We start from the raw sequence: 13800 nt of genomic DNA, 5'->3' as shown, positions 1-13800 counted from the left end.
CCGCCGCCGGAAGGAGCCCGCCGCCTCCCGCCCCGCTCCCTTCATGGCGGCGCCTGCGGCTCGGCCGCTCGGAGCGTGAGGTGATCCCCCCGCTCCTTCTCCCGCCGCCATGACCGAGGAGCCGTACGAGAAGTTCCTGGCCCCCGACGAGCCGTGCCCGCTCCTCTCGCACCAGCACCCGCCGCGCGGCGGCAGCTGGAGCCTGAGCGAGGAGGGCTGCCTGGACGTCAGCGACTTCGGCTGCCAGCTCTCGTCCTGCCACCGCACCGACCCGCTGCGCCGCTTCCACTCCAACAGGTCGGCGGCTGCCGCGGGGGGGGAGGCTCCCGGACGCCGTCCCGAGGGCTGGGGTACGAGGGGGGAGGGCAGCGGGGGCACCCAGCGAGCCGCCGGGGGTTGGGGTGAGTCAGGCGGCCTGGGACTGCGGCGGCTCCCGCAGGAGCCTTTGGGTCCCATGCTGCTAATTAGGGAAAAACTGACGGGCTGTAATTTGTGGGGAAGGCCTGCAAGGAAAACGCCGGTGCAGCTCTGCAAAGAAATGCCGGCTGTGCTTGTAAAATAAAAACCAAACAGGCCTGCTTGCCTAGGAACCTGATTCTCCTTCCGTATGCACAGCCAAGCCTGAGTACAGCCATAGCTTTTATGAGAGCAGTGTGAGGCCTTCAGCACGTGTACGTATGGGTTTAGTTCCTGCTCCGGAGTTGCAAAATACTTCTACTGGTTATTGGTGTTCCTACAGCACCATCGTGGAGAGTGAGTAATGCGGTAGTCTCTCAACTGAATTTGTGTGGAATGTTGGGAATTACACTTCAAAAGTGTTCTTCAGTGCTCTTAACTATAGATTAAGTAGTTCGATGTGAGAAGCATTGATCAAATACAGTATGCTATCGTCATCTAGTTCATGTGTCCTAAGACCCGATAGTGGCAGGAAGAGTAAAATGCTTGGTATTTGTAGCGTGTTTGTAAGGCTGATTAAATGCAAAGGTCAGGAGTATCACATTTTTGTCTTGTATGTTTCCCTTCATGCTGTCTTCCCCTTCTGAGTGTTTTCTTTAGGCTTGCTCATTTCACAAAGCCGGGTACCGAAGGCACCTCAGGAGGGTATTTCATTTCCTTGGGCACCCACGCCCAGCCTTACACTGATTTAGCTGTTCTAGGTGCACTGCACAATCTGTGGTGCTCACGAAGGCTTTCCATTTTTTAAAGGCGCATGTAACTGTAATGCAGTTCCCACCTCTTTCTAACCCAGTTCATCCCAGCAAGTACGACAGGCTGTGTGAGGAGAGGGCTGGCTGCCTGCAGCTGCAGTGGTGCTATGAACCTGGCATATCTGCACGGGGTTGGTGATAGTCTGAACCTCACCCTGTGTTTTTGACATGTCTAGAAGCTTTGTCTGCTCTACCAATCCTTTCATCAATACTTCATGAATATTGGAGCTGGACTAATGCTCAGAATCATGCTGTGTCACCTCTTGTATTCTGTGTACTGACTGACTGCCCTGCCCACAGAAAGAAGTCGGTGCTACTAAAACACAGCACACTGATAAGGGGTGCAGAAAGGGAGAGCAGGACCTCGTCGATCTGCTAAAAGAAAAGCTTCTGAGGTGTCTTTAAATTGGATAAATTCACTGCTGGGAATGAGTCCATCACAAACAGCCAGCCAGGTGTGCAACTAAATAATGATGGTGAGGACCTGCCGTTCTCATTGATGGCATTGCTCAGCCCTTGCAGTTGGATAGACGAGCATTTTTTTAGTTAGCCAGGTTGAAGTGGATAGACTGACGGAACGGGAATTCAGTGCCTGGGTTTGGGTGGTGGGTTTAGGAAGCTCTTTTCAAATTGTTTGGGCTGTATTGCAGTGCTGTGCTGACTCATAGTTGTCTCGACCTAGTTTTCACCAATATGTAAAATAAATCCAGATATGGAGACTGGTTGCATGAGCCTGTTAAATTTTTGGCTTACTCTTAGAAAACCTGTTCTGTGAAATCTGAGTCCTCAGTTGTTTTGCTTTAGCAACAGCAGTAACTAGCTTTTTAAATGAAATTATAAGGGGAAAAAAGGTGTTGAGTTTTAGCATAACAGCATTTTCAGACAGGTCAGGTTCCCACCTTGTACTGTCATTTCAACAGCACGTCTGATGTTTTTGGTATTCAGAGCTGAAAGCAGTGAATAATGGGGCCTCGGGTATATCCATGTCGTGTTTCCCTATTAGGTATTGGTTTTGCGTGGGTTCATCATCCTAGAATTGCTTTGACTCCTATTTAGAATGTAGATTACAAAATACTTTGTTATTCTGAAGTCCAATTGATTTACTCCTTACTTTTACTTATTTCAATTTATTTGGCAGTTATATGAAATTATCTTTTAGTGTGTTTAAAGGAGAAAAAAGCAAAAATTCACACGCTATAGGAGTCATCGCTCCGGGATGGAAAATGTTAATGTGTTATAATAAAGGTATAAATATGCTGTGTATGGATTTTTGCCTTGCCATTTTTAATGTTAAATCCCGTTTGGTGTTGTTTGCCTTTTAAAAAATACTTAAAAACAGAATACTTCCATTTGAATAATAACTTCAATAGAAATCAGTGTATTGTTACTGACAAGCAAAGTGGAGATAATTTTTTGAGGCTTAAAAAATGGAAGCGTTTTTCAGGACGCATGATGCCAATACGTCTTCTGCTTTCTATTTATTTTTGTCCTGTTTTACAGGTGGAACTTGACTTCTTGTGGAACTAGCGTGGCCAGCTCAGAGTGCAGTGAGGAGCTGTTCTCTTCTGTTTCAGTTGGCGACCAGGATGACTGCTATTCTCTGTTGGATGACCAGGAGTTCACCTCTTTTGATTTGTTCCCTGAGGGCAGCGTCTGCAGTGATGTCTCTTCCTCTATCAGCACGTACTGGGATTGGTCGGACAGCGAGTTTGAATGGCAGGTAAACTAATTCCACTGTAAAGCTTTGTATAGACTAAGCCCTGGGTTTAGCTTTAACTGAAAAATCCTTTGCTATTTTTTATTATTTAACTTCGGAACTTAAGAACAGCTAAACAGATCTTCAGAATTAAGGAAATTGTTTTGTTCCATTTTATTCTGGAGTATTTGATCTGGAGCAGAGTCTGAAGGTTGGCTCCTCCAAGAGGAGCGGTTACGTATTGTGATTGCTTGGTTTTTGTGGTCAACGTGTATCTTGTAGCTGTGAGCTTAGGTCCTATGTCTTGAGAATCTGCCATGCTGATGAAATCTGGTTATAGATGTCTGCTTCTGGTGATTTGGTCATATTAAGTCTTCTGCAAAAATGGAACTGACAGATAAAGTGTAGAAGCTCTTGCTATAGTCTTATTTCCATTTTTTTGGTGCTGGGAAGAGCACAGAGCTCGCTTTGTCTCACCTGGATGGGAAAAGTGTGAAGATGAATCATATACTGCTTTTGTTCTAGTCTGTGTAGGGTGCGGTCCTAGTCAGGCATCGCCATGTGTCTTACTACTTTCTTTAGTGGTCTTTTAATGATATGCATTTGTTCTTACACGTTATAGACCTATATCAGCTTTTAACATACGTGTGAGTTTGAAATAGGAAATGTGCTTCAGAATATACTGAAGACTACTTTTAAATTTTGTCATAAAGCTTAGTCTAAGCATATACAGAGCCTTATATATGCAGCATAAGGACCGAGAACACAGATTTCCAGAAAGCACAAACTCTGTTCTGAGAGATACAAATAAACTTAAGAAAACATGGATGGAATTTGCTCTGAATTTCTTACTGTTGTAGTCTCACTGCTTATCTCCGTATGTACTCTTTGAAGTTACAAGTGCGTTTGTATAATGCAGCCTGTAGGAGCAGCTCAGATTGGATCCCAGTGATGCAGTGCTTCGCTGAGTTGTGAAATTTTAATTGCCTGATAAACTGCAGGATTATTTTGAAAAGAAGCAATTTCCCACATCTTAGTTAGCTGACAGCATGTTTGATTAGTAACTAGTTTTTTTAAACAAGTATTTCTGAAGAGACGGACTTGATTCAACTTGTAGAGTTTTTGAAAGCCATTTGTTGCTTTTTACAGCGTTATCTGGCAGAATCTGAGCATGAGTAATCCAACTGTCACACTTTAACTGGAAGTGCATTCAGAAATTACATGTCAGTTGTACAAATGAAGTTAGCTAAAGTTCTGCAGTTGCTTCCAAGAAAATTACAGCAATTTTAATATTTTATTTCAATTGTATTGTGTAATTATGGGATGTAATATAAATTATAGAACAACTCCGAAATTATCTTTCCTAAACTAAAATGTGCTCAAGAATGGGAGGTTTAGGTTTAGCTTTAGAATGTCATGGACAATTTACACTGATGGAGAAGGAAAAGAGTGAAATGCCACATCACATCGTACTGCTGTTTCTTTAAATGTATTTTTTTTTAAAAGAGGTTTGAGTGTGATTTGCTGCACTTGCAGTTTGTTGGAAGATTAAAACAAGTACTGCAGGGTTTTGAGTACTTACTGGGAAATTGTTAGAGTATATAGATAAGCAGTGCTTTGCTAATTTGAAAACATGTTTTGAATTTGTTAATAGTGTTGGAATGACTTTAAATGTGCCTACAGTATTCTAAGGCTTTGTTCTTTCTCTTGCTTATTACAAGTTGCCTGGCAGTGACATTACAAGTGGGAGTGATGTACTTTCTGATGTTATACCTAGTATTCCAAGCTCTCCATGTCTGCTTCCGAAGAAGAAAAACAAGCATAGGAATCTTGATGAACTTCCATGGAGTGCAATGACAAATGATGAGCAGGTGAAATCAACTTGCTTCTTACATGATAACTGTAAGATACAGAAGAACTTTAATTAGTGCAGCATCATAAAAGACATACTGGTTTCTTTAGGTGTAAATGCATCCATATGCAGTACTATTTGCTTTTTGAAATTAAATCTTGTCTTTTGCGTCTGTAATAGGCAGCTTAATGTGCATTCAAGCTTTCTTCTTGGGTTTTTGAGGATACTCAGACAAGAATCATAGGAAGTGGGATATTTGAGAATGTTTTATTCTGTTGGTCCTTCCTTTTTTCCTAGTTCTTTTAGAATCAATAATAGGTTTAAAATGGCCTGCTTTTCTTTGGGTTTTAGGTTGAATATATCGAATATTTGAGTCGCAAAGTCAGCACAGAGATGGGCCTTCGAGAGCAACTTGACATTATTAAAATTATTGATCCTACTGCGCAGATCTCACCTACAGATAGTGAATTCATTATTGAACTGAACTGTCTCACAGATGAAAAACTGAAACAGGTGAGTTAAGGTTTGTATATATGCCTTTGGATTTTTTAAATCTCTCCAGCATCTGGTGTGTCTTGCAAAATGTTAGTTGTGATCTATTTTTCTACATAATTATTATATACAAGGAAATACTCTAGTTTCCTCCTTGACAATAATATGCTCCAGTGTTCAAAAGCGTATTGCAGGTATTAAGCTTACAAGAAAGACTCTTTGATTTTATAATCTCAGTATGTATTAGAAGTCTAGCAATCACTTCTGAAATGCTGGCATGTGTGTAATGAGTCATGCTGTGGGACCCGTACTCCTTATGACAAAGCTTCCATTTCATGACTGTCAACTGATCGACGATATTAATTTGCTAACTGAGCATAAACTAAACATAATTGAAAAGGGTAGACAGTCACTGTTCTTATGGACTTGGACTATTTCGTATTTCAAACATTTTACAAGTATCACTGTGAAGTACAATTCTTCTCTCACCCACTTTTGTTTGAGTGGTTGTAGCAAAATAAATATGTTTTAATAATTTAGGTGACCTTGGCTGGTATTTCTGTTTTTGTGTTATTATTACAGCTTAGTTGAAATCTGTGGGGTTGGGCAGGAGGTGGGGGGGGGGGGGGTTTGGGGAACAAAATCTTGTTACTTAGTTTTCTTCCTTCCACAATGAAGTGTAGTATTAACTTAGCTCTTGGTAATGTTATTTCATTTGATGACTGCGAGGTGGCATGGTATTTAAGCAGCCACAGCAAAATGGTTTAAAAGACGATCTGTACTGATCCAGTAGTTTCATCATTAGTAACAGGAACATTGTGTTTGTTTTCTATGCAAAGGAGTGTCTCAGTCCAGTATTAGGCTCTAGTAATTCCTGTCTCTGTTTTGAAGGTGAGAAACTATATCAAGGAACACGGACCTCGTCAACGATCTGCAAGGGAAAACTGGAAGCGGAGTAGCTACAGTTGTGCAAGTACCAGTGGTGTGAGCGGTGCCAGTGCCAGCAGCAGTAGTGCCAGCATGGTCAGCTCAGCAAGCAGCAGTGGTTCTAGTGTTGCTAACTCTGCATCAAATTCAAGTGCCAACATGAGTCGAGCGCACAGTGATAGTAATTTGTCCACAAGTGCTGCAGAAAGAATCCGGGATTCAAAAGTAAAGTTTCTAGTTATGTACATGTGTATTAAGCTGTGTAACTTGTTACTGTTGCTTGTGTGATCTTAACTGGGATATTTGTGTTGAAGGAGCCTGGTTAATAACTGGATCTGCTGAAGTTATCTAGCTAAATCAATGCTGTCTTTCCTCTGGCATGGCCATAATGAATTTAAACTTGTACTCTTATCATTTCTCCTCCAAGTTAAAGCCTGATGTTTGTATGTAGTAGATCTTCTGATTACTTGTGTTTGAACAAGGTGAGTGGGGGCTGAGTAAGGGCTTATACATTGAACTTTATCATTTGAACAAGCAAACAGTTTTACATTACATAACATTATTTTCAAGATTGATCAACCTAATCTAGGCATAATTTCTGGATAGTAAGGACTGTTTTGTTTATGTAGGCTTCTTGGATCTTCGGTTTATCCTTCTGACATGTCTCATGAGATTACTTTGTGAGAAGTGACCTACTGAAGTATGTTTCAATTAAAGTAATACTGTGGCACTTGTCCCGTCTCCATAATTCCAATTTCAGGTGTGGAGGAGAAGAGCAGTTCCTGCTTGCTCTTCAATGTGTCAGATTGGACTTCAGTTCTATTTACTATTTGAAGACTAACTTTTCCACTGTAATAAAGACTCTTCTGATCAAAGACTCAGCTGTGCAATGTCACAGGGTGATGTGCCATGTAATTGAGACATGGTAAACAGTCCTGATACAGAATTTGTGTACTGATCTTGGAAAAAAAAATCAAGCTATAACAGGCATTTATTCAAATAATAAATTTGATTTTGGATGGTGTTTACACTACCTCAGAATTCATTTATTTTTCAGACAAACCTTAATTTAGAGGTTAATGTATTTGTCAACTTTAAATGTGGCTTCTAACATACTGAACAAAATCTTACGTCTCTCTTCTCAATTTTGGCAGAAACGTTCCAAGCAACGGAAACTACAGCAAAAGGCCTTACGCAAGAGACAGCTGAAAGAACAAAGACAAGCTCGTAAGGAAAGACTGAGTGGATTATTTCTTAATGAAGAAGTGCTCTCTTTAAAAGTGACTGAGGAGGACCATGAAGGAGATGTGGATGTTTTAATGTGACAGGGGTGAATTCATCAGTGTTCTTTCTAAGCCTTAAATGTATTATTCTTATTGTTTACATATATTTCTTGACCAAATTTCGATTAGTGTTAACAATATAAACCAGATCTTTTCTCAAGTATAGTTTTGGTAAGACATGCAAAGAATTGAGTAACTTCAACTTTTTGAGACTAATTTTGCAACTAAGACTTCGGAAACTTAATTGACTTCTGAAAAGCTGCTGAATAGATAAATTATTTTTAAGGAAAATTGAATTTGGCTAACATGCTACTTGCAAGACGTAAGTCTAGGGATGCTTTCGGATGACACTAAGTATGCAGTACTATGCTTCAGCTTCTTTTCTGTTTTTGCCTAGAGATTAATATTACACTTTGCTTTGTCTCTTCCTGTCCTGTTAGAAAGATTGTTTAGCATGAGGAAAAAAATAATTCTGTAAGGCTTTCTTCGGTCTTTCTTTTGGATCATACAGAATCAGAATACTGTGATAAATCCAATTCCTAGGAGTTGCAACTTAACTCAAACCGCATAGAAAGCAAGAAGCGGGACTTCTAATGCAGAAAATGTGTAAACATGAGTAATAGCTAATGATACGGTTATTTAGAAAGCATTTAGTAAAAAATGAAAACAAAAATTGCAAACTTAGTCTTTAAAAAGTTATTTTGCTGCTCAATATCTCTTAATCTGATCATCAATAATGGTTGACTAGTACATCCCTAGTATCGCTATAAAGAGATTGAAAGAAAACATGTTCATTAAAAGTACATTAATCTTCAGTGAAGTTGTCTAGGACACTACTTAAATAGCTTAAAATGCTACTGGAAACAGAAGTGCAAACAAGTGGCACACAACTTTGGATTTTTTTCCCCTGGAATTTTATCTAAATTAATTCATGTTGTAGGCAAGAGATCTTAACGCAGCTGTGTCATACATTTCTTTACCACCCAGCTGAGGATGGGTCTTCCATGCGGGTTGTTGCACAATTACTAATGTGCTTCAGAATCCTGCTTTTGTTGTCTATCTGCTTTTGAAGTGTCTCTTGCTAAGAAAATGAGGTAAAATTATGTTTTTTCAGGTAGGGAGGTGAAAGTAATTGTTTTAACCTGTTTCCTAATCATGACAATCTGTAAAGTGACTTCTGCCTTTACCTTGGCACTACTTGTTACAAAACTCCTTTCCCTCCAACCTGAGATGAAATTAATAGTTCTAAATTTCAGAGTGAAAGTTGAAGAGTTAAAGAAGTATTTTCTATTTCTGAGTTCAGGAAGGTGATTTTCTTGCTACGCTGATGCTTTACTATTTTAATTTTGCTCTCATGAATTAAGGTGTCAGGCAATTTAGTATGGTCACAGGTGCCTGTAAATGCAGGATATGGCCCAATCCTGCAGAATTGCATGATTCACTTTATATAGAGGTTTGGGACTTCTCGTTCGTTTTGCATGTCCTGCACACACTTGTTTCCCATGACAGCGAAAGTGTATTTACTTCAGAGGTGGCATTCCACGTAGCCTGAAAATAAATTAACCAATAAAATATATGAACAGTGGCCTCTGAAAAGGCTTCAGTAAGAAATAAATGATGTCCGTAGTTAGTCACTCATTGCAGCCAGACTTGGCTATTAATAAAAGCTATGTAATGTCATTTTCAGCTCAAATGTTAGTTACCCCATGTTGCCAGTCATTTGGCTGCAAACCAGAAGTGACTCTAAACTGTTAGTATTTGCTTGCACTGCATTATAGCTGGCTGACACCTCTCTTCCTCCTACAGAAACAATACTAAAAACTTTTTAGCTGTATACAAGTTATTGAGAATTTAGGTTGACTGACTTGTATCTGCAACTTCTTAAATGGATGAGAGAAAAAATCCTTTGCTGTCAATTCAGCTAATTTCAGGATGTAGCAGTTGCACTCTTGCGACTTACGCTGGCAGTAATGGATGAATTCATCACGAAACATTTCACTGTGTGTACTGTCACAGATGAGTATAACCTTTATTTTCCACAGTGATTTTGAGATGTGAATATTTATTTCCTGAAGAAAAATGTACATTTCATATTGTAGAGCATTGAAATTCTGAAATGAATTGTAAGAAAGGTGCAATACCTCAGCATGGTGGAGCATGAAAGTGTCGTTTTATTCTGTTTCAGTAGCTCTTCAGAGTTCAAATTCCTCAGGCCTTGTTGAGAGAAGACTTCCTCATTTTGATGAGGTACCTGTCTACTCGCTTTCAGAGGTTTTAAAGCGAGGGAGGATAGTATTTCCATCTTGATTTTAGTGTAAGCATGTAAGTATAAATTTATCTAAATCACTAAATGGTTCCAATTACCACCTGTTGCATTGGAGAAAAGTTCCTTGGTGCCACAGTAGCTGCTTGCTGTTATCTCCAGCTGGGTACTTCAGTCACTTGTATGACAGTTAAAAGGATAGAAAAGTGTGAGTTTAAAGGGGTGCCATGTTAATAACTCATAGCTCTAGAATTTTGTAGTTCTAGAATGCTTTCAACCTAAGAATACAAAACTGTGGATGTTCTGATCAGAACGTAGAATAACTTCTTGGTTACCTGACTTTCCTCTTTGCTAAGTACTTGGCATCTCAGAGAATCAGACCTGAAATAGCTGAGGGATCCAAACTTTGTCCTTTTAGATGCTTTTACATGCTCTTTTTTTCCTCTTTCATGTCCTTCTTAGTTTGAATGGTACTCTCATTTTGAGGAGGGGTGGAAGGTGTTTTTATCAGATTCTGATCTTTTCTTGCAATACGCTGTATGTTTAAAATGTGTTGGATGCCCATGGCATTAGTTAGTTGGAATTTTAGTTACACTTTGATCAGCAAGACAAGGTTTAAGCCATAGTGGCTGCTATTTTGTTTTACAGGAGGCTATCTGCAACAACCTGTTGGGTTCAGATAGCTACAAAACAGCAACAGACTGTACCGCTTTTTTCAAAAAAGAAATAATCAAATCTCTACTTATTAATTGATGGACAATATTAAGCTTAAAAGCAAAATAGAGACACATGGGAAAAAGCTAGTATTTGTATGGCTCCATGGTACTGAAGCTGTATATCTAGGTGCTTTGTACCCCCGTAATACGAATGTAATCGGTTTACACTCTGTAACGTTAATGTTTTGCTTCCATGGTAACTTTTTCTCTAAAAAGGCTTAGAAGGAGCACTGAAAGTCTGATTGCAATAGGACTGTAAACAATAGAGAATATTCTTTTCTAAGATGGTTTTAAATACGAGGAAGAAAGCTAGCTGCCTGACAAACCTGTCTAATTGGTGTGTGTATCTGGTGTCACCCTTTGTCTCTGTTAAGACACAAACTATTTTTCTTTAACTGGGAAACTGATTAAAGGATGGTTATGGTGTACTCTGTATGGGGTGCTTACTAAGAAGAGCAATCAAGGTGTTTGCAAAGCTTTCCTGGGCTTAACTTTTAGTTCTCATATTGTGGTTTGAAACCTGTGAAGAACATTCTCGGGGGGGGGAATAAAGTTTGAATTCATTCATATGCATTTACATCAGAGTGCATATAAGGTGTAGAAGCAAATAAAATGGCAATATTTACTGTTCATCTATGCTGAATGGCTTAAAGCCATTTCTTCTCTCTTAACACTCTTTGAGCTTTGAAATCAGTTGATGCATTGGTCTATAAATATTAATAAATTTGACTGTTTTGGGGGCTCTTGAAACTGAAACTAATTCTTATAAGCTGGCTTTTCATGGCCAATATTGTTAGATTTATTGGTTTAAAGGTCTTAAGCTTATGGGTCTTGCGGTTCTTGGGCATAGAAAGGACCTGGTCGACATGCAATTTTCCATTTAAGGATTGCAAAATTAACTTATTAATCTACCAAGTGCAAATGTTAGTCAAAATAGACAAATTTTGAATACTACTACTAGCTCTGATAATCATACTTGCATTCTCTCTCATCTGGCTAACTTTAAAATATTTCCAAATTACAAATAAATTCCGCAATTAAAAAAAATGTTGAAGCTTGAATATAGTTCATAACCAAAGCAAGGAGAAAATGGTGGGTTTTGGTTGGTTTATGTGTTTGTTTTTTTTTTCTGATGTTTTGGTTTTCTTTGGGGGTGGAGGGTGTAGATTAGAATATATGGTACTGCTTACATTGATTTTTTTTTTTCCAGGTTCTCCACTAATTGTATGGCTAAAATGCACTTTTGTATAGAAAACTGTCCTATGTACATTCTGTATCTGCTTTCCACAATGTTTATAGAAATTTTTCTGAAATTGTGAAGGATTTACCAATAGCTGCCATGCTGGTGACTGATGCTGTTTACATCAAGTTTTCATTGTATTTGAAAATAGTCATGTGCATATTGGAGTACAGGTTGGAATTAAAACTGATGACATAGCAAAGATATTCTCATGAAACTGTGGTATCTTGTTCAGAGCAGGGTTATTCATATATAGGGCTTGTATACGCTAGGCAGACATAAAGTACGAGTTCATGTAGCGCATATTAACTGTTCTTTGTAACAGAAAGCAAACCAGTCCCTCCTTAACTACTGTAGTTTGTTACCCATATAATCTGATCACAACTGTTTCTTAAGAAAAAAAACACACAAATGATATAATCCAAGATCTTGTACTGAAAAGTGTCCTCTGTTACTGATTTCTGTGTCAAAGGATTTTTCATTTTTAGTGTATATATATATGCTGTACATTATATATCTGTGGGCCTGGACATAGGAAGTCTGATCACTTTTTTTGTTAGCAATAACTGGATTTTCTTCTGCTGTCACCCTCACTGTCTATAGTCATCAAGCCAATACCTGTCCTGTAATGTTTAAATATCTCTGCTGTGACTTTTTTTAAAGGCTTATAACCAACCATGCTCTAACAATTCATCATGCAGATGCCTATGTGTCAGTGTATTGTGAATCCTGTTCTCAAATCCTCTGCCTTCTGCAACACTGAAGTTTCAAGTGTAGTATTGAGAAAAATCTTCTCTTTCCCACCTGGAACCAAGCAGAAAAATCCTGAAAATGCAGTAAGAGATTAGGTGGCACAAGGATGTATTCCTCAGTGTTTCAAAAGCTTCCTGCAGTGCCTCAGGGATACAAACTGCCTTGTTCATCCCAGCTAAGGCTCCAATTCTCATCACGTAAGCAAGTTAAAATTTACCAGCTGTTGTCCTGTTTCTGTACACATCAAGGGACGGAGGAGGGTAGATGGGGGCAGAAACATTGCACACCATGGCAAGTCTTGTCAAATGGTCAGATACCTCTAATTGTGGAGTGTGTGGCTGGGAGACTGCAGAGTGCAACAGCAGAAGCTATTGCTCTTGTGATGCTTTGTCTTTACTCAATAACCTGCTTGTGCTTTTAGTCTGCTTTCTCCCAAAGGTGAGCGGCAGTGCAGAGTATTCTGCAACAAAATAAATTGAAATGTTGTCAAGGTCCTTGACCCTCTGTGGTGATCTCTAGTACTAGGGATTTACCACTGTGTGTGTGACACCTAGAAGCTGCACTGAAGCTGTTGCTTGTATTTTATGAACTGCAGGATCTCACCATGCTGCTGTGCTGCAGACTTGTGAAGTGTCAGAGGAAATCCCATTGCAGCAGTTCATCACTGAGCCATGCAGCTGTTAGCGCAGTAATGGTATCTCCTGGCTTCACTCAAGTGAGGTCATGTGGTCACAACTAAATAGTGCATGTTAGGGAACTCATCACCACTTACACATTTCTTCGTTTATCCTTCTTGTGTAGCAAGTCTCACTTGATGGGCCAAATCCTAGTTATACATAAGCTGAAACAAAATTTCCACTTCAGCAAAATAAATAAATTTCCTGTATTAAATTGAAAGATGGTGTTGGATATGATCTTGCTGTCCTCAGCCTTTTTACTACTGACCTGAATGTTCTATGCTTTATTCAACTTTATTCAAACACTTCCTAGTACAGTAGCAGTTATAATTTGCTTCCCTGAGATCTGATCTAGACTACCAACTTGATTTGAAAAGATCACTCACCCGTGTGTATTTCCACTAGAGGGAGCACTGTGCTTGCCTTTGACGCTATAGCTGCCAGCTTTGTTTTGCTACAAACACTTGTTTCTTTATTGTCCTGTTAACAGTTATTAGGAGGATTCACTTCTTATGCTTTTCTTTTAGGAGGAATGTGTCTGTTAAGAGTTTTATAATAAAAAAATTCTCAGTGACTAGAGAAACAGATGCTGCTTCCTGCCTGGTGCTGCTTATTGCTATTGAAAGATGGAAGTATATCGCTGTTCTGCGTTAATTTTTGTATGTATATGGTATCACTGCTTTACGTATATGG

General features: G+C 39.3%; 1 protein-coding gene across 1 annotated transcript; it reads left to right on the top strand.

The window, feature by feature from the left end:
* Positions 1-9: 9 nt before the first annotated feature.
* Positions 10-12207, top strand: FAM199X (family with sequence similarity 199, X-linked). The gene is made up of 6 exons (XM_035325374.1): positions 10-297; positions 2709-2928; positions 4626-4775; positions 5108-5269; positions 6140-6400; positions 7330-12207. The coding sequence occupies exons 1-6, from the start codon at positions 110-112 to the stop codon at positions 7498-7500; spliced, it is 1152 nt and encodes a 383-aa protein (XP_035181265.1). The 5' UTR covers positions 10-109; the 3' UTR covers positions 7501-12207.
* The last annotated feature ends 1593 nt before the right edge of the window (positions 12208-13800 follow it).

Source organism: Oxyura jamaicensis, chromosome 4, assembly GCF_011077185.1.
Source record: "Oxyura jamaicensis isolate SHBP4307 breed ruddy duck chromosome 4, BPBGC_Ojam_1.0, whole genome shotgun sequence".
In the NCBI taxonomy this organism is placed as follows: Eukaryota; Metazoa; Chordata; class Aves; order Anseriformes; family Anatidae; genus Oxyura; species Oxyura jamaicensis.
This window is presented reverse-complemented; position numbering and strand designations above follow the sequence as displayed.

Coding starts and splice junctions, on each gene's coding strand:
- FAM199X (XM_035325374.1), top strand. CDS start 110: ATGACCGAGGAGCCGTACGAGAAGTTCCTGGCCCCCGACGAGCCGTGC. Junction 5,270..6,139: donor CAGATGAAAAACTGAAACAG/GTGAGTTAAGGT, acceptor TCTGTTTTGAAG/GTGAGAAACTATATCAAGGA. Junction 6,401..7,329: donor AAAGAATCCGGGATTCAAAA/GTAAAGTTTCTA, acceptor CAATTTTGGCAG/AAACGTTCCAAGCAACGGAA.